The sequence below is a fragment of the Peromyscus leucopus genome, chromosome 15, assembly GCF_004664715.2.
Source record: "Peromyscus leucopus breed LL Stock chromosome 15, UCI_PerLeu_2.1, whole genome shotgun sequence".
In the NCBI taxonomy this organism is placed as follows: Eukaryota; Metazoa; Chordata; class Mammalia; order Rodentia; family Cricetidae; genus Peromyscus; species Peromyscus leucopus.
In genome coordinates this window covers 78545190-78565623 of record NC_051076.1, presented here as the reverse complement: position 1 = coordinate 78565623, position 20434 = coordinate 78545190, and the positions used below count along the sequence as shown (strand labels likewise).

Below are 20434 nucleotides of genomic sequence, written 5' to 3'. Positions count from 1 at the left end.
TTAGACTTTCACATGGAGTATAATTTATGAAAATTGTAAAATACTTGAACTGATTCCACCAAAAAAAAGATATTAAATCTTGATGAGTAGCAAACTCCCCCAAGAAATAAAATGTGATGTTTAAATAGAACTAAAACAGCAAAATAAATTTAAATTCTTTCAGTAATAAATCATATTACTTACTGAAGTTATTAATTAAGGACAATACTTATAATCATAAAAAGGTTTTAAATCACTTGATATTAGATTCTGCTAGATGTATAAAACACAGTTAATGAAGATACATGCATGGTGGATGATGAAATGAAAGTCTGATGATCTCAAATTCTAGTATCTCTTTTCCTTAAGCAAGAATATTTTCAGATTTAAAAATTACATTAGCCCACATATAAAAGAAGCAAATAAGAAATATACATGGGATAGAGATAGAGTTCATAGCTGGTGGTGAGCTATACAGTGTGAGTGATGATAGAAAACAGTGCAAAAATAAAATCAGTAGTAGACTAGCATATCTAAAATATTCCCCCTCCTCTCTGTCTGTCCCTCTCTTTCTCTCTATACACATACATACTGCATGACACACACTCATACACATATATACATGCATACATACATGCACACACAATTCACACCCACAATCACCTCCCCCCACACACAAAAGCACCTTGAAAAGCAGTGACTTCTCTTAGTTCATATTCTATCCTCACTATCTCACAATAGTGCCTGAATAGAGTTAGCACCTCTGTGACTATTGGTGGGGGAAATGAGGGAGGAATAATGGAGGACGAGATAGTGAAATAAAAGAAGGAACAAATTCAGTCCATGACTTCTGAATCTCTCCACTCTCACCACTGTCAGTGGCAACCTATTCAGAGATAATATTGGTGCTAATGCTGAGTCTCACTGAGGGAGTGAGTACCATCTTACATTAGCTAGGGTTTCTGTTGCTGTGACCAAAAGCAACTTGGAGAGAACAAGGCTTATTTTGCTTATACTTGGATATCATAGTCAATTACCAAAGGAAGTTAGGGGACAACATCAAGCAGGGCAAGAACCTGGAAGCAGGAGCTGATTTAGAAGCCATGGAGGGGCTGCATACTGCTGTGCCTTACATGGCCTGCTCAATTTGATGTCTTATAGAATCCAGGACCACCAGACCATGGATGGAACCATGAACAATAGCTGGTACCCCTCACATAAACCACTAATTAAGTAAAGGCTCTACAGACTTCCTTATAAGCAAAATATATGGAGACATTTTCTCAATTGAGAAACCCTCTTTCATGTGTCTCTAGCTAGTGCCATGTTGACATAAAACCAGCCAGCACTCCATAATTTTTACTCCTGAAACTGAAGTTCTGTAGTTTAGTTAAACGATTTGATCACACTTTTAACAATAGTTATCAGGAGTTGAGGATTACTAAGAAGAGTGATGGACTGGAATCTCTATGCCTATGCTATAAATTTTTATTACAATGACCCAAAACAAAATTCCATAGATGTCTGAAAATAACATATACAAAGAGAAATGATACCAAAACAGTCTTAGACAGCCCCTAAGTTTGTGAAGTAGTACTTTATTGTGATGATCTATGAAGCTAGAATAAATTTATAAAATTTAATAATAAAAATAACAGCATATTTCATTTCCTAGTTGTAAAATATTAGGAATTTTCCTTGAGCTAGGGTACAAAGCTATCTTGTAGGTGTTTAGCACAAAGTATGCAGTATGATATATCCTACCTACAAACAACTGACTATTCAGCTGAAGCCGGAAATGGCCTTCCTCTGAGGTCTCCCTTGTACTCCGTGGAAGGTTATCCACCTGCAGGGAGGTCTCCTTGAGGTTCCTCTCAGCCCGGATATAATGCCATTGGTTGTCATTCAGAGGAGAAGGAGACTGGACAAGGAGTTCAACAGGGCCGTTCCCAACATCAATGGCGAATGTGACCTCAGAAGCAGCTGCAGCCAAACAAGAAAGAAGGATGGAGGCCATTGTCAGTGTGTTGCAGACATAGGCATGTTCAGGATGTTTAGGGAAAGGAATTATAAGTCTCTGACAATGTGGAGAGGACATCTCTGAATTCCCTGGAACACCGAGATCACCATCAGCAGTATCAACTTCTAAAAACTAAGAATGTATGTCTTCTATGCCCTGCCCATATCAGTCGTCCCTAGTTGTTCAACGCAGGAATCAGGGACCTGGGGCACTTGTGTCTATCTTAATCTCTGTGAAGCTCTGGGTTTTGTTGGTCTATCCTGGTTTTACCTAAGTTCTACTGTGCACAAGTGGTTGGCTAAGCATCTCCAAGCTATAGAGCGGAGACCCATGTCCTTGGAACAACAGTACCATTTGCCAGGATATTTAGTCATGCATGTGATGTAAGCACTCATATTTCCATATCCAAAAATTCCAAAATCAGGCTGGAGAAAAGGCTCAACAGGTAAGAGCACTTGCTGCTCTTGCAGAGAATCAGAGCTCAGTTTCCTAATGTTCAGATGGGGTAGCCCATAACTGCCTAAAACTCCAGCTCCAGGGATATGATTGTTCTCTAGCCTCCAGAGGTACCTGGATACATGTGTAAATACCCACATAGATATATACACATAAATAAAAACAAATCTTAAAAATATTAAGATGACTTTGATAATGTCAGTTGCTTGTCCAGGGCAATAACATTGAAAATGACACAGTCTTAAATTACTCAGAACCCTCCATGTTGGTTACTACCCAGGACTCTCTCCCTCTCTTTTAACAATATATTATGGAAATCAATTGGCAGCCATTCATTAACAATAATACCAATGATATTAAAATGATGGTCATAATGAAGATAGCAATGGTGCTGGTCCTGGTGATGGTGGTGGTGATGATAACCATGGTGACTGTGGTGTTGTATTGGTGACAGTAGGGATGGAATCTGGAAGAGGGATGCTGGAGATCATGGTGATAATACTTCAGAGGCCAGAGATTGTGGTGGTGCTGACTGATGGGGCTAGGCTGACTAACAAGCCAGATCCAGGGAATCTAGATCTTTCTCTCAATAGTGGGATTACAAGCATATGCCACCACACCTAATTTTTTAATGTGTGCTCTGTGAGTCAAACTCAGGTCCTCATGCTCCACTTGACAGCTAAGTCATTCATTCTCACTGACCTGGTTTCTCTTTCTGTTTCTGTTTTAATTGCTTTAGATATTTATTTTATTTTATAAATTTGTTTTACCTAATTGTATGTCTGTACACCACATGCAAATCTGATAGGGAAAGAAGCCAGAAAGGGTGATGGATCCCCTGAAACTGGTATTACACATGGCTAGAATGACCACAGAGGTGCTGTTGACTGAACATGGGTCTTCTGTAAGAATATCAAGTGTGATTAGCCATTGAGCCCTCTCTTTAGCCTCAGTTTCTTCTTCTTCTTCTTCTTCTTCTTCTTCTTCTTCTTCTTCTTCTTCTTCTTCTTCTCCTTCTTCTTCCTCTTTTCTCTCTCTCTCTGTCTCTGTCTCTGTCTCTCTCTCTCTCTTTTTCTTTCTTTTTTGGTTGTTTGTCCATACAGTGTTTCTCTGTGTAGCCCTGGCTCTCCTTGACCTTGTTTTGTAGATCAGTCTGGCTTCTAACTCACAGAGATCCACCTGCTTTTGAATCCCCAGTACTAAGATTAGAGGCATATACCACCACTGCCCATATCTATTTCTTATTTAGATCACTAGTTCCATCTTGAAAATCTGCTCATCTTAAAATAAAACATTTATTGAGAGATGACTGGCTTTCACATATATCTATCTCTATATATAAAGGACAAAGATTCATGGGAATATGTGGCAGAAATATTCAATATTTTGGTAAAATTCTCCCTGCATGGTTAGTTTAAAAGTGTTAGGTTACCATCAGACAGCATGCCTTTTTAGGAGGCTTGATGCTCTGCTGTCCTTGCCCAATTCTTTCACCAAGTTGGGCTTCATGTCTGTACTGAGCTTAGCTATACCATGCATCAACTGTACCATAAAATCTGACTGTTTGTCTCCTCAACTAGTCTGCAAGCTGTAGAGCAGTGGTTCTCAACTTGTGGGTCATGACCCCTTTGGGGGTTGAATGACCCTTTCACAAGGGTCACACATCAGATATCTAGCATATCAGATACTTACATTATGATTCATAACAGTAGTAAAATTGCAGTTATGGAGTAGCAAGGAAAATAATTTTATGGTTGGGGGTCACCACAACAGGGGGAACTGCATTAAAGGGCCAAAACATTAGAAATGTTGAGAAACACTGTTGTAGAGAATTTTTTACTTATCACAGACCGCACACTAACTTTGTGCTTGGGTAGAGCAAGCTCACTTACTACAGGCCCAGACCTCCATCCTGTATTTTTATGTGCATATCTCTGGCAAAAAACAAGGCTGGACTCCTCAAAATTAATAAATGCTGCAGTTCTCTTTAGCTGCTTTTGTTTTTATACTTGGGTTCCAGGATCGTTGTAAAAATCTCTTTTAAATGTTTTGTTACTGCTGATCTTAATTCAAGTAACTATCAAAGACCAATAATATTTAAACCATTCCTTCTGGACATTAAAGAATCAGTAAAATAGTACTAGCAGTGACATTAATATTTATTAAGGTCATCACACAAGCCAGACATATTGCATAGCATTTTCTGTCACTGAATTCAGTAAGGCCTCAATACAAACTTGTTAGACAGGAGTATTTTCTTCAGGAGTATTTATCACAGTGGCTAAAACTAAGATTTAAATCCTGGTAATATGCTTCTAGAGCTTTCATTTTATTTTTTTCGTAACATAATTCTTTATTGATTCTTTCAGAATTTCACATCATGCTCTCCAATCCCACTTACCTCCCAGTCCCTCGATGTCCTTCCCTCACTCCTGTAGCCTCCCTCCAAAAGAAATCCTCCCTCACAATCAATTAAAAAACAAAACAAAACAAACAACAACAGCAAAAATAACTAGATCCTCCATCTTTCCAATACCTCTTCATTCATCCTAGTGGCACTGGATGCTGTGGAGTGTCTCACGTTATACCCTTTTGTCTGTTCAACCCCACCCACAAAACATTCATTGCAATGAGTCATTGGTCTAGTTCAAGGCCTCTGGCACACTAGCATCACTAGATTCTCACCAAAACCTCTCGGATATCCTGCTGTTGGCCCAAGTCATGGAGGTCTTATGAATATAGTTCCACAGGACCAGTCCCTTTACTGCACTCCAGCAGGTCACAGATAGGGTACATCTTAGGTTGGGCCGACCTGAGGCCTAGGATGTGGGTCTGAGTGGCAGCTGAAATGTTTGATCTGGGCCACTGGGACCCCAACGCCATCACAATGCAGAGCCCACTCTTCTAGGCCCATGTTATTGGGGCCAGCTCTCCTACGCCCATGGTGAGAAAAGGGACCAGCTTTCCCAAGTGTGTGAGACCAGCTCTCTTGTTGTAGTGTCTAGAAAGAGGCAGGGTCATCTACCCTAGGGCAAATGAGGGGCAGGGTCAGCTCAACATGACCCTTGGATTTCAACATACATAATTCCTATGAACCCCTGTGGCAACATGGGCCATGGACATGATCACAGACCCCAGTTTCAGTAGGAATATGGATCTAGACATGTCCTTTGGCAGCAGCCCAGACCTGGATGACACCATGGCCCCATGTGGCAGTGAAGAGTACCCAGATTGGTATGGCCCTGGTGGCAGCATGGATCTCAGACATGAACATGGCCAGAGTTTGTGACCTTGACCCTGGGTATCTGTGTGGCCTTTGGTATTACCATGGGTAGAGATTGTATGTTTAACTCTTGCCTCCAACCTCAAATACCCTATAGTCTATGTAGTCTCCCATGGCTATCATGGCTAGAATACATAATAGAAATAACTAGATGCAGTTGAATATAAAAAGTATGAATGAGCAGATGGTACCATAAGCCAACATGGGCTTGCCTCCAGACTTTGTGGCATGGCACAGAGGCAATCACATATTCTCATGGCCCTGGATAGGAAACTGGGATGCAGTAACACTCTCATACTATCATAAACTTCCCACTTAAATGTCTCACTTAAATGTTCCTCTTAAGTGATAGATATTTTCTCATTGTTTGCTCCTTTATTTTTCAGGACAAATCTAAGGGGCCTTTGGATGGTATTCATGAAGCTGGATCAAGTTCCTGGGGAGTTGAGAGATGAATGAAACAACATGAGCTCACCACTCTGTTGAGGGAAGATTGTCAAAGGAAGAGCCTATAGAGGAGGAATGCCTCACAAGGATTCCAAGGATCAAAGAAGCCTAGGAAAGGCCACTGAATGTTCTCCCCAACCTCTACTGCAAGAATGTGTCACTGTACCCTGCAGGGAATCCTTTGGTGTCTACTCTCCACTGTCTTTCCATTACTTAGCTCAAAGCTTAACAAAGAGGCATTCATGTGTCCTCAACTCCTAGCCCAGATCAGAGATGTGGATAGTACTCTTCTGTGCTAGACAACTTACTACCAATGGACATATCAACCTTGCTGTTTGGATAGCCAAGAGGAGAACTCTCTAGGGATGGGACTGTGTCTCCTCTGAGTCAGTGCATCTGTTAAAGGACCTTTCCTTTCCAAGGGGCTGGTCTACATGGTTTCTTGCTATGACATCTTTAGCATGGAAAGTCCATCTGCTTAAATGAGTAATGTTACTGGATCTGTAGCTATGAAGAATAAGGTTTTTGATATTTTGTTACAGTTTCCCCCTTCATAGCAGTAGCAACAACAATAATATTAATAACTTTAGGAAATATGAGGATTTATATTTTGCTGACTTTATATTTATGTATTTATTTAGTTTCTATTGGTAGGTACTGAACTTGGGGTCTTGTATGTGCTAGCTAGTCCTCTTTGTTACTGAACTACATCCACATTCTCAGGTTTAACACTTAAAAATATTTAATACAAAATGCTTGTGTTTTAGAAAGCAATATTTGGCAGTATAATGACAGTAAACATCAAACAATTATATTACAGGTTTTATTTCTGTGTTTTTATAAATTTAATACTAAATTGAATTAAAAAAAATGTACTGCCCAAAGGGCACAGTGCAGTGCTACAAAGTACAAACAAATTGGACACTGATCTGTAATTAACACTCAATCACTGATGATTATCTTGTGATAATTACCATAATATTGACTGTGGGATTAATGAATGAAAAGGCTTCAGGGCCTGATTTTTTTTATTAAATTTTACATTGAGGTTATTATGTCCACACTATGGAATGGTTGGTATTCTACCTGCTTTGCAGAGTCTGAGCAAATTATGTATGAAGGATTTTTATTTTACACCAAAATCACAAAAGCTTCCCCCATTAGTAGTGTGTGTCCTGGGACAATAAGTGAAAAGTAACATGGAGACACTCCCTTTCCCCATGTGTAGTCTGCAACTGCAAAAGAAACACTTAGCAGCTCACCCATGTGCTCGAGACCTACACAAAACCTCCACCCTGCCCTTCTGCAAATGTACTTTCCTTGCGGGGAACTCTCAAATTTCCAATATCTGAGGATAAGATGTTTGCTTAGCTTTCAAGGGTATCTCATGCAGTTAAATCACGGTGACATGGTCAATCACCTCACTCAAGCTATCAGAAAACGTCCATTTAGTCAAGGGTAGAGGGATGTTCAAGGACAAGCTCAAGCAAGCTGTGGTCATGAGCAGAGTAAGAGCAAGGCGCGGTACAGGTAGTGGAGACCACTTAGTCTAAAGATCCCAGAAGCACGTGTGTGCCCCTGCATGGAGAGGCTAGGGGAGAGTATTGGTGTCATTTTTCAGGATTCCCTCCAAGCCTTGTTTTCCGAGACAGTTTTTCACTGTGTGTTCACTTCCCTCTCTGATGTAACATGAATGTACACAGAGTAACACAAGTGGCAGCACAAGAAGCAGAAGAGCTCAAGTTACTGTAAACCCTTGACAGTTTGGTTCAGTCCCTCCCTAACAGGAGCAAAATCTATGGTGAATACTGCATTCAAATATTTGCTGCAAAGATTTTTGATTACTTGGATATTTTGAGGTCACTAGAATGGATTCTGGTTAAAAGAAAAAGATATGTTATAATTATTGGAGTTTAAAAAAATAATTTACTTTACCAATTTGTCACTTTGTTGAAAATCTTCCCAAACCTCCTGAATATCTGAGTTTATATGAAAAATAATCTCATTGAAAGTGAATAAAAATATTCTCTTTTAAATGTATTAGAAGATAAATAGGCTAATACAATTTATAGTTTCATTTGAACAAAACAAGTACAGGAAATTAACTTTAGTGAAGCCATTGACAACTTTGCATAAAATCAAACTTATGGACAGACTTTTAAAGTTATTATTACTGAAATAGACTAAAACATTGTTGTTTTTCCATTTTCCTAAAAATTAATTAATCATTGTATTTCTCTTCTTTTTGTGCTTTCATGTATTCTTATTAGCATGCTGATATGCATTGTCCTTCAGTGAATGTCTTTCCATCCATATTTCTTTAGTGTCCATTTGGCTTAATGATCATTAATGCACAGATCCCACAGATAGGGGGCAGGGCTATTACAAAAGTATAAATTGTGCATCTAACCCCACACATACAGTGCTACTGGTAAGAAAGAAGTGGAAATTCGGCATGAATTATCACTGACTAGTTAAACTCTCCTATTGGTGAAAGATAAGAAATTTGTGTGTGTTTGTGTGTTTGTGTTTGTGTGTGTGTGTGTGTGTGTGTGTGTGTGTGTGTGTGTGTGTGTGTGTGTGTCTGTGTGTATTACTTGGTCAAGATGTGCTCAGGCATGCCAGAGGTGAATGTCCAAGTTTCTCCTCAATTATTCTCCACCTCATTTGTGGAACAGAGTCTCTCACTGAACTCAGAGCTCAGCAATTCTGCTGGAGAAGCTGCAGGGCTCCACCTGTCTGTGCCTCTTCTGGCATGGGAATGCCTGGCTATGTTACTTGGGTTCTGGGGAACTGAACTCAGCTCCTCATGCTTGCACACAGGTGCTTTACTTACTGATTGAGCTGTCTTCACAGCACATAAAAAATGACTTGTTAAGCATGGATACAATTGTTAAGTGGATCCCAAATATCAAGATAACACTTGCTCCCCATATAGAGTGCAATCCTGAGGTGTGGAACCTTAAAGAGACAGGTAAGAGACAGCCATGCCTTAATAGAGAATGGAGTTGGCAATAGTAACACAGAGATACTTTTTGAATGCACATATCCTGAAGAACCATCCGACACATACTGATAGAACATAATTAATGATAACACATTTGCAGAGATTTGACAGCTTCAGTGCTAGTTTTACTGATAATGGTTACATTGGCTTAACATTAACAAAATGTACTGGTGGCTGGTGGCAAAGATAAAGTGAACTCGTAAAGAAAGGCACTTACAGCTCATTTCAAGTCGGATGAAGTCTTTCATGCCAAGGTTCTCTAGGAAAACTCCAGATAAAGCGGTGGTTTTAAAAAAGAAGGAAATGTCAGCGCTGAATTCCGCATGGAAGGTAGGAAAGTGGAGGTAAGAAGCTTCAGTAGAAAAGGCAACGGCATTCCAGTAGTGTCCTGTGAAGCAGAGAGTCCTTCAGCGTGGGTGTGTGCTTCCACTGGGTAGAGAAAAACAATGGGCTTGGGGGGATTTTCAACACTAGGAGGCCACTGAAGGGAAAAGGGATAAAGAAAGCAAAATGACTTGTGTTCATGTAATTCAGAGAAAGGGTGTGTTGTACTCACGGTCACCATAGCAACGCAAAGGGCCAATTCTCCAAGCAGCTTCTGAGTTTGATCTGTTGGTATCAGTGATAATTATCTGAGTTACAGGCAAGTGATCTTTGAAGGTAAGAAAACCAGTATCCTTTGTCCTGAAAAACATAAATTTAAGGGGGGAAAAAGAAGGATAATATATAGATTATCTAGGGAATCTGTGTAAAGACACTTGGATTGGATGCAGCCTGGCTAGGGTTAGGAAGAGCATAACAGAAGGCCTTTCATCTCTGGGCCTGTGTGAATAGTTGGAATACCAATTACAGAACCCATGGCCTGCTTCCAAAACACCACTGGATTTTATGTCTTCCCTAAATGTGCTTGCAGGATCACAGGTAATTTACCAAGTTCACTGTGCTGATTGTGGCCAAGAGGACCCAAAGGCTCACTGCAGTGTTAATGTGACATTAAACATCATGTCTCTTTCCCATAAAAGAAGATCTGCTATCTAAGGACCTAACTTGAAAATAGATACCACAATTCCCTCTCAAAAATCATTCACAGGACTTGGCTGAACCACCTGCCAACAGCTTTTAATCAGGCTTGAATGTTCCTTATCACCTTTTAGGTTGTGTTAAAATGAATCTTTATAGGTATTGGTTGCTTTTTGCTTTGTTCTTTAGAAAGAACTTGCTGGTTAATGACTCTGGCTTTGTTCTTGTTAATTATGCAAATAAGGAAGTACCTAGTTTTCTTTTAATAGGAAAGTTTAAAAAGGATAGAGAAAGCCAATGTTTCCTCCTCTTTTTAAGCTGTCTTTCAGAATCAAGGCGATGGTGGTACCGCTAGGCAGAGCATAAAATTGGAAGTAAGACCCTGGCATTGTGGAGCTGTGCAGATAACTTAGACAGTCTGATCTGCTTGGTGTATGAGCATAGAGACCCGAATCTGGATCTTATGAACCTACACAAGAAAACCTGCCCTTGTTGCACTTGATTGTAATCATAAGGCTGGGTAAGCGGAGACAGGCAGATCTCTGGGGCCTGCTTGCCAGCCAACCTAGCTGAATTGGTGAGGTCCAGGCCAATAAGAGACCTTGCCTTAAAAAATAAGATGTACTCTACAGTACCCACAACAAAAGCTGGTTTCTGGCCACCACATGTGCACTTATACACGTACACATGCAGCAGCCTAGACACAAATAAAAATACGCATACATATGTATACATACCCGTACACATACCAGGGGGAGCTAGAAAAGGTACTATAGAGGATGGATGCCATCCAAGTATATAGTGTTCATATATGAAATTTTCAAAATTAAATAAAAACAATGTTTGAAAAATAATAGTACAAATTCAACTCAAATAAATAAATTTCCATTGACTGTGCAAATTATTCCAGGATGAAATTCGTTAAGGATAGGTATAATCTTTGCCCACACAATTCTTCTCTGAAGTGTACATCACTATGTCTGTTTACAAATGTTGAAAGTGGCTTGGAGGCACTGAGTTGTTGCCCAGGATCACAGGATAGAAATGTCAGGAACCAAGTCATAGTTTTGCCTCCCTGGTATCTCTCTTGTGTTTAAGGACACACATTAGTAGTGTGGGTGAGTGATGTCCTTTAAGAAACACTTGGTGTGTTGAGTGCACATCTGAATAGCAGCTTGCAGAGGATTAAGTAAGATTAGCAGCTGCTGGGCACAGTTGTCTGGTCTGACTTAAATGCTCAGAATTGGTCTCACTGACACTTTAGTTTTCTGCTTTGTCCCTGAACTACTCTGTGGCCTCGGGCAAGACAACTTATTTCATAGGCATCCAGCTATGATCCCTGGATTGGAGATTTCTTGCTATATAGAACATGTGGAAAATTAAATTTTAAGATTTAGAATTGAGCTCATGAGATTTGGAGAAAAACCCTTAACAATTTATCTAGGTTATAAATGAACCAAATATTCATCTGAACCTTTCCCATACAGCCCCATTAAAAAATATAAAGAAATACATAATATAATATCTGTAATTTGAATGCTTTTGTTTAGAAGCCATTCAAATGATAAAACTTTGCTTCAGCTGAAAAATCACACCTATGCATGCTACACACACAGAAAGAATAGATTTGCCTTTTTGTTCAAAAGTATTCACAAGTAGAGATTGTAAAGTGGAACTCAAACACCCAGTGAAGTAAAGACAAAAATCCAGACTCTTCCCTGAAGAAACTATGCTGTGTCAAGGTACTCCATCCAATTTTTGCTTTTCAGCTACACATGCTGGGTTCTGAAGTCTGTCCATTATGCTGACTCGGGCCCCCCTTAGACTCCGTGACATCTTGTGCACATCTACTTGTTGCCCCTGGGTCGGCATATTAGCATCTATAAAAAGCATGCTAAGTATAAAAAGGCTCTTCCAGATACCACAGGAACATTTATATGTGGTTCAGTAGTGTAATTCACACTATCAGGAATGATTTTTATCTGGAAACTTTAAACAATAAAAAGAATTCAGGATTCCTTCCCCAGGAATGGTGTTTTCCGTAGTGAACTTGTTCTCCTTACATCAATTATGACAATACCCCCAGTCCAACCCAATGTACATCCTCAATGAAACTGTCTTTCCTGAAATTCTAGGTTATAGAAAGTTGATGTCCAAAACAAACAGCCACACTGGTAAATATAACTGGTTTATACCAGTGACAGAGAAAGATGTACCTAGAGTCATCTGCATCTGAGAAATGTTGATTCTCAGTTGTGTGCCACATAACCTAGTAGTTAATCATTTACTCTGCTTATGCTCTGACTAACACTGATGGCGTCCACAGAACTTCTATCACTGCTGGTCATTTCTGTTTTCACACCACAGCTTAGTTCAGCAAATGGCACAATTCTGAAATTCTTTTTCTCAGGATCCAGGATATGAAATGGAATGACCAGCCTGTGAAACCAAGAATGGATTCCCAAATATTAACACATTTGTGTGTGAACACACTCTGTGATGTTCCACTGTCACAGAGCAGCTCTTCCTGGCTGGAAGCTGGTGTATCACCATGTAGTCACTGTCTTCTCTGGACATTGCTGCACACAAAACAACTCTGAGTCCTTGAGCTGTCCTAGGCTGGTCTCTGGTTGACCATCCCCATTCTGTACACACTGGCTTTCTCCACACACGACACAACTCAATTGATTGGGTTTCAGTTTACTAATTTGCAATCATTTTCGAGACTGACTCCCTGAGATTACACCTGGGTCACCTTGGCCGATGCTGTGGGAGACCACAGCCTCCTCAGTTACAGACTCACAGCTCTTGGGCTATATTCATACCCAGCAGGTCCAGCCACTGCATGGTGAATTTACCAGGAGCCCTATTTCGGAGTATTTCAGACTTCAGAGTTATCTCATTATTCCACCCAGAATTTGAGAGTTGAAGGGAATTTCATTGCACTGGCATGGTGTTTCTTTCTTGGTGTTAGCCCTTTTATTTCATTATATTAAACATAAATTTAATATATTATATAAATTATATATAAAACATTATATAAACCAATGTTGCCTCTTCTAATTAAAGACTTTGTAATATTACAGAAAATAATAATATTAATAACGACATGTTTTTTTTTCAAAACTGACTATATGCCACGTGTGATAGATATGAAGATTATTTGTTAACTCAGCTAGCAATCCCCAAAAATAACGACCCCACCTTTCTCTACTTTTAAAAATAAAATCAGAACCTGAAGCTCCAAGAAGCTGAATGATTTAGAGTCTCTAATTAACAGATGACAAGTGTGGGATTTGATTATCCTGTTCCATAATAAAAATTTAGTTAGGGATTCATTAGAGTTAGCCTCCAGACTACGACAATGCTGTCAGCCAAAAAATTAACAAAAACTGTATGTGCTGAGTACATGATCAGATCACAGTATCAGTGCTGTAGATGTGCAAAGGTGGAGGATTAGCTCTTGCCCTGTGCATCATGAAAATTCTGCACTTTTCTTCACAGTCATTGGGACTGTCTGAAGTAAAGCTGTGTGCTTTTTCATGGGCTGTGGAAGCACAAGAGAAATGGCAATGGGAAGGAACTGAGGAGGAGACTGCCACCTTCCATCTGACCTGAGCCTCACCTCAGCAAGGCCTCCCCTTCACTCACTCTTTGAACACCGAGATAACAGTGGCCTCACAGAGGACAGGCACACCTCTCTCCAACAGAAAGGGCCGACTTGATGCTGAGGCCAGATATACATGAGAATCCAATGACTAACAGCTCCCTAAACTACTTAACCACTTAGAATTTTTGCCCACTGGGAGAAAGTTTGAAAACAAATCAAAAATTAGATTGAGCAACAGGTAAACATTAGCAAATAAACTGTTCTGATGAGGCGGGCTGGCAGAGCTCTAGGACCTGCCTCTCTCCACCTGCCCAGAACTGGAGCTACACTTGCTTACAACATGCCTGGAAATATCTTTTTTTTTTTTTTTTTTTTTTTTTTTTTGGTTTTGTACCTGGCTTTTTACTTGGATACTGGGGATCAAGCTGAGGTTTCAAGCTTGTGTGGTGAATTCTATTGTCTGAATTACCTCTCTGGTACTAAGAACTACTTTTGAAAGGGATTAGAAAATTCATTCACAACAAAAATGCATATGGAAAACTTTAATGATTTTTTTCTGATATCAGAGAGGAACAATGTAGTCAACAGCAGTTAAGTCTGAATTGGAATAATCCACCAAAGAACAGAGGTAAACATCTGTCCAAGAGAAGTCATTAGTCATCATTCATGACTACAGTATCATATCATAATTAAGCTGTACATAGTAAGTTAAGGCTCCAGGGTTCCATATGATAAAAAAAAAAAAAAAGAAAACAGAACAACTCCCTAAAAGTATACTGTTCTTTAAAAATGAGAATAGCGGACTCTCCTTTCCAGATGGCACCCTGACAGGAACACTGCTTTACAAAAGGTACACCAAGGGCAAAAGCAGTGACTAGAACTAGGAACCCCCAACTCCTCTGCACTCTCAGTGAGGAAGGAAGTGGGGGTAATCTCTCTCTGAAGGGAGCTTCACTTTTATTGGTCCTGATATTTGGATAAGAAAATTTGCAATTCAGGCTAAGGGCTGTCACCAGGAGCCCCCCCCCCCCGTTGCAGTGTCTCCCCACCTTTAACATGTGACACAATCATGCTTCCCTTGCTCTCTGATGGTCACTTTCTCCTCCCTGAAAAGCCTAACACTCCCCTACACCACATTGAGGACCATGCTGTTCCTTGGGTTTTTTTTGCACACCCTTGGGGGTCTAGCAAACTGCTTCTGAAAACTCTGCCTTGTGGTCTGGGGAGCTAGATGATTCAGTAGGTGAAAATGCTAATCACAAACACATGAGAATTTGAGCTTAGATCCCTCAAAAACGACATGCCTGTATTAGTCTGTAACCCTAGCAGTCCAGAGATGGGAGGATCCATGGAGTCACTGGTCAGCCAGTTTCCAGGTTTAGTAAAAAAGACCCTGGGTCAACAAACAAAAGAGACAAAGAACAACAGAAGACACCCAACTTCATCCTTTGTTCTTCACACAAACACACATGAAAACACCCACCCATACTCATAATTATGTGTGAAACTCTACGCACACCCACACACACACACACACACACACACACACACACACAATCTTATATATATATAAAAAGCAAGGATCCACAAATGAAAGAAAAAGTATATTTTTTTATTCTGTGATTTGCTTAATATGATTAATATGATTATTCCAATTGTACTTAATTTCATACAAAAATTAACACAAAAACTAACCATTTCTTTACCACTGAAAATCTTTATGCTTGTATACCATATTTTCCTCATTCAAATCTCTGTTGTTGAACATCAAGATTGATTTATTCCCCCTCACTTTACTACTTAGATTTTGACTGTTATAGAAACCCTTGAATAATCAGTTTCATAGGACACTATATCCCTTCTCTCCATAGGTTCTTTATTCACAGACTAAAGCCACTATAGAGAGAAAATACTTAAAATAAACTTGTGTTTATACTAGGCAATGGCAAGCCTGTCAATATTCTTTAAACAACATGGTAAAACTAAAGCCTATCAGCTTTATATGAGGCAATACAATAATCTGATGATGATTGACAGAAGGGCTGTACATATTCTATGTAAATGTTATGCCACTTTATATGAAAGATCAGAATATCTGTGCATTTTTGTATGAGTAGTAGACCAGGAACCAAACACCAACAGATACGTGGGCTGAGTGTACCTGTGACTGATTTATCTACTTCTGGCTTCCTTTAATTTTAAGCAAAATGGTTCTCCTAGAAATGCTAATTGAGTGACATTTTTCTTCCCATGTATCTCCATCTTATTTTCAGCTCTTTTTCCCTTTCATCAAATATATGATACCCACTCTTTTTCCTAGTTTACTTGATCTCATTGGAACATATGACTCTAAGAGCTCAGTCACCAAGGTCTATTGTAATAGAGAAAAAAAGAATCAGTCACAAGCAGTGGAAGGGTTTGCGTAAGGCTCCCCGAGAAGCCTCACTTAGCAAGAAGGAAGATGGATGCTTCTCCATGTGATTGCAGAGATTCTCTAAAACCCCTCTGGAATCCTCACTGCTGAGGATTTGATGAAGTTAAGAGAATTCTTTAACTCAGCTGGAGTAGCAGTTCTGCCACTGAGTCACATGACATTCACTATGCCGTCATCATCAGAACCTCAAGGATAGGTTTTCTGGGATGTGAATATTATATATGGTTCATGAAGTACCTCTCAGAACTGTTAACTGACAGCTCTGTCTAGCATGTATAACAGATTAAACTGTTTCACCAACCCAATTTTGCTTTATGATTAACTTTACCCAATAGCAGAAATTGGGAGAAGTTTAGTTCTTGAAGATTCTAACATTCACACAGAGCACTGGGGATACTAGTGGAAATATAAGGACCTGGACAAAACTATTTAAATATGTGGAAAGCCAGCTCAGATCTGTTAGCCATGCATGCAGGGAAGGTAGCAGCTGGTCTTTTGGGATCTTTTTGGTTTTGTGCTTTCCTTAATTCAGTAGACACTGGAGTTAGGTAGAGAAGTGGTAGATGCATTTTCAAATTCTACCAGATCTTATGGCTAACACAGATACGATTTTGTGCTGGTAAAACTAGCTCACTGGTATTTCTATAAGAAGTTCAGTGATCTGGGGCTTATTCCATAGCTGATGAGGAAACTGCTTGTAGCACAAGTATAGCGAAACTGAGGCAGGCAATAAATACCAAGTGTGGTGGCATTAGTTCACAACTCTAGAGTTGGGGAGATGGAGATAGGAAGATCCTTTGCACTTTCAGATTGACTAGCATAGTTTACTTGACACCCTCCTGGTTCTAGTAAGAGACAAAGTCTCAAGATAAAGATAGACAACTCCTGAAGAATGACACTTGAAATTGACCTCTAGTCTTCACACACACACACACACACACACACACACACACACACACACACACACCAGACACATTCCATCATCTGACACTTCCTTGTTCCATTCTTTCACTTCCTATAACAATACCAATGTGCTTATGCAGTGATTTTGATATGCTTTCGTATTTCTCAGTCTGCATGCACAAAGGTTCTCTCCTTTTCATGTAACACTAGCGTAGTTGTTCCACCTTAGCTACTTCTTTTCTTTGAAATCCAGCTCCCCAGAATTCTTGACCCTCTTTCTACACCCAAAGCTCTTAACCTTGCTATGAAATGTATCATAATAATACACTTGTGACTAAGGAGCACTTTCCACACTGTCCAATGGATGCTTCAGAGACAGAGAATCTAGGACCTGGCTTTTCTCTGCTTTTTTCTTGGCTGGCTGGCAAAGAGTGGTATTCAGTCAATTCACTTAAAATTAACAACATGGCATGTAGTAAAACATACACTGTGATATTGGGAGAATAATAAGATGGTCCTTGGAGTGGATATTTTCTTAGCTCCATAGCCATGGCAACTAATTGAACAGAACAACACAGAGGTAGGTAAGTCTATTATAGAGTTGTAGACATTCTCTAATACAAGTAGAGGTGGGTGGGTCAAGTATTCTCACCTGGGATTCCAGATATTACTCCTTCCTGTCTTACTTCATTTGAAAGTTATCTTGGAAGATACTGGAATATAAGGATGTGGAAAGCCAGCTGAGGGGAGCCTCCAGGATGCAGTTTCCATGAGGTTATCATTCACAATTGGGTAGGACTTTGAGGTGATACAGTTGTTTGGATTCTAGTCATATTTCAATAAGTAATCCCTCACAGTGCTGTATAAGGAAGTTCAGTAAACTCATTGATTCACTTAGTAAAACTTGGATGGAATTGGCTCTTGGATCTGTCACTAGAATGCTAGCTCAGATGATGAGGTATTTATGCACATTATCCTAGGAAAGTTAACTCAATGAAATATTGTAATGATGTGTCCTCAAAAACACTCACCACAAAATACAACTTGTTCTCAGGTCACCAGTGAAACTTGGAAGAATTTACTCCAGATTTCAGCCTCTTCTTTACCAGAAGGATAGGAACTTCTAGATCTTTTATCCCTTACACTTTGTAATTGGTTGTTCAGCATGGATTCTCATGGTAAAGAATGTATCCTAACAGGAAATTTCAGTTCCTTTCCTTTGATTTTTAGTAGGTTGATTGTGGTGGTTTGAATAGAACATCCCCATAGGCTCAGATATTTGAATGCTTGGTTCCCAGTTGCTTGTGCTTTTTGAGTAGGTTTAGGAGATGTAGACTTGTTGGAGGTAGTATGTGACTGGTGGCAAGATTTTAGGTTTCGAAGTTTCCCATCATTTCTACTTTGCTCATCTAGCTCCCTGCTTGCAGTTTAAATTGTGAGCTTTTAGCTCTGTGCTTCAGTCACCAAGCCTGCTTGCTGCCATGCTTTTCTACCATGATGATGATGCACACGTATCCCTCTAGAACTCTAAGTCTGAATAAACTCCTCATTCTCTAACTTGACTTGGGTATTTTATCATGGCATTAGAGAGCAAAGTAAGATAGCTTTTAAACAAGACCTGTATCTAAAAAATCTGATCCTCCTAATAGAAGTTGCTTATTCCATAAAGAAATAGAATATATGTAGATTAATAAATATAATATATGTATTAATCTACATGGTGCTAAAAGGTCTCACAAGTGCTGAGAAAATGACTCAATTAGTCAACTGAGTGCTGTGCAAGCATGAAAATCTGAGTTTGATATCCAGAACACAGGTAAGATTAAACTTAGGATGGCAGTACATGATTATAATCCTTTTCCTCTGTAGAAGCAGAGACAGGTAGGTCCCTAAAGGTCACTGGCCAACTGGCCTAGCTAGATAGAGGAGTTTCAGGTCAAACTAAGGTGGATAGCAGAACCCAATATTAACTTCAGTCCTCAACACACTCATGCATACATGTGCACTTGCATCTGCACACATACAAATGTGTTGGCACAAGAGGAGTGGGGAAAAGGTGTTTTGGTAAGTTCCTCTAGGCACAGCATAGGTGATGAAGGTAAATCAGCTCATAAATGATTCAGAGGTCAGTGAACTAATAATCAGGTCAGCAGAGAGGGAGGCTGGGATGGGAGTGGATGGCATGACCAGTGGAATGTTCTAGAGAGAAAGTGCAGGAGTGCTTCACCTTCAGTGAGTGATGTGCAGCTGGTATCCCCAGTGAATTGTGGATGTGCAGCATTGGTTGAGGTGCAATCAAGTAAGTGCTGACAGTTGTACCTGAAAAGGGAAACACAGTGGCAGTGTTCCTCCGGGGAAAATACACAAAGGAAGAAACACTCCATTTCCAATGGCAGTTTCCACCTTGCATTTTCTCCCTGTGTCAGCTTCTCTAATCGTACAGTATAAAGTAGAGGCATTTTATTCTGAGCCTATAAATCTGCAAATACTGTCTAATACCAGACACAGGGAAGGGACTTATGACTCAAACTCATGAGTGAATCTGAGTGCCTGGGATTAGAGGATTTTAGTTGACTTCTTTTTATTTTTGTTTATTTTGTAACACAACTACCAAAAGAAAAAGGAAAGAAAAACTTCACACAACTCTTCTAAACCTGAAGATGATGCTTAATCTGATTGCTCCTCTTGATTGTTAATAGGTTCTAGAGTCACATGAAACAAGATTTAGGGCATGTCTGTGAGGAGTTGTCTGGAACGGGTTACTTGAAGTGTGAAGGCCTATTCTAAATGTGGGCCGCACCATTTTCGAGACTAAAGTCCCAGACTGAGTAAAAGGGAGAAAGTGAGCTGTGTCTCAGTATTCTTTGTTCTCTGCTTCCTGACTGTGAACACAATGTCACCAGCTGACTCAAGCTCAGGCCACAATGACTTCCCTGTCATGACTGATTATTACATCCTTAGACTATGAGCCAAAATAGAACCTTCTTTCTGAAATTTCTTTTTAATGTATAAAGTAAAGCAATTAATATATCCCCTCTCCAAAGATGTCCTGAATTTGTTTCCCTGAAACTTACATCAAATGTCTACTGCATCAGGACCAGATAGATTGAAGGCTGTTGGTTCATAGAGATTTGTTTTCCATCCAGGACACAAAGAAGATTTATATGTAGGTTTCTATAATGCTGTAATAAAATTCACTGCAAAGTAAAGAGGTAGACCAAAGGAGAAAGAGGTTGACATCTGACCTGCAGTCAACTTCATCTGACATTTTCCAC

At 39.7% G+C, this 20434-nt stretch overlaps 1 protein-coding gene across 3 annotated transcripts in view; it reads right to left on the bottom strand.

The window, feature by feature from the left end:
• The window catches only part of LOC114701108 (contactin-associated protein like 5-1-like), a 902756-nt gene that overhangs the window by 143402 nt on the left and 738920 nt on the right, over window positions 1-20434 (bottom strand). For all 3 annotated transcript variants that reach the window (XR_005092928.1, XM_037211055.1, XM_028881060.2), the window contains 3 exons: window positions 9749-9876; window positions 9410-9580; window positions 1744-1962 (listed from right to left, as the gene is read on the bottom strand). Coding sequence is in view for 2 of the 3 variants with exons in the window: in XM_037211055.1 (XP_037066950.1) it covers window positions 1744-1962; window positions 9410-9580; window positions 9749-9876 (518 nt within the window). In the remaining variant the exon portion in view is untranslated. The remainder of the gene's footprint in view (window positions 1-1743; window positions 1963-9409; window positions 9581-9748; window positions 9877-20434) is intronic.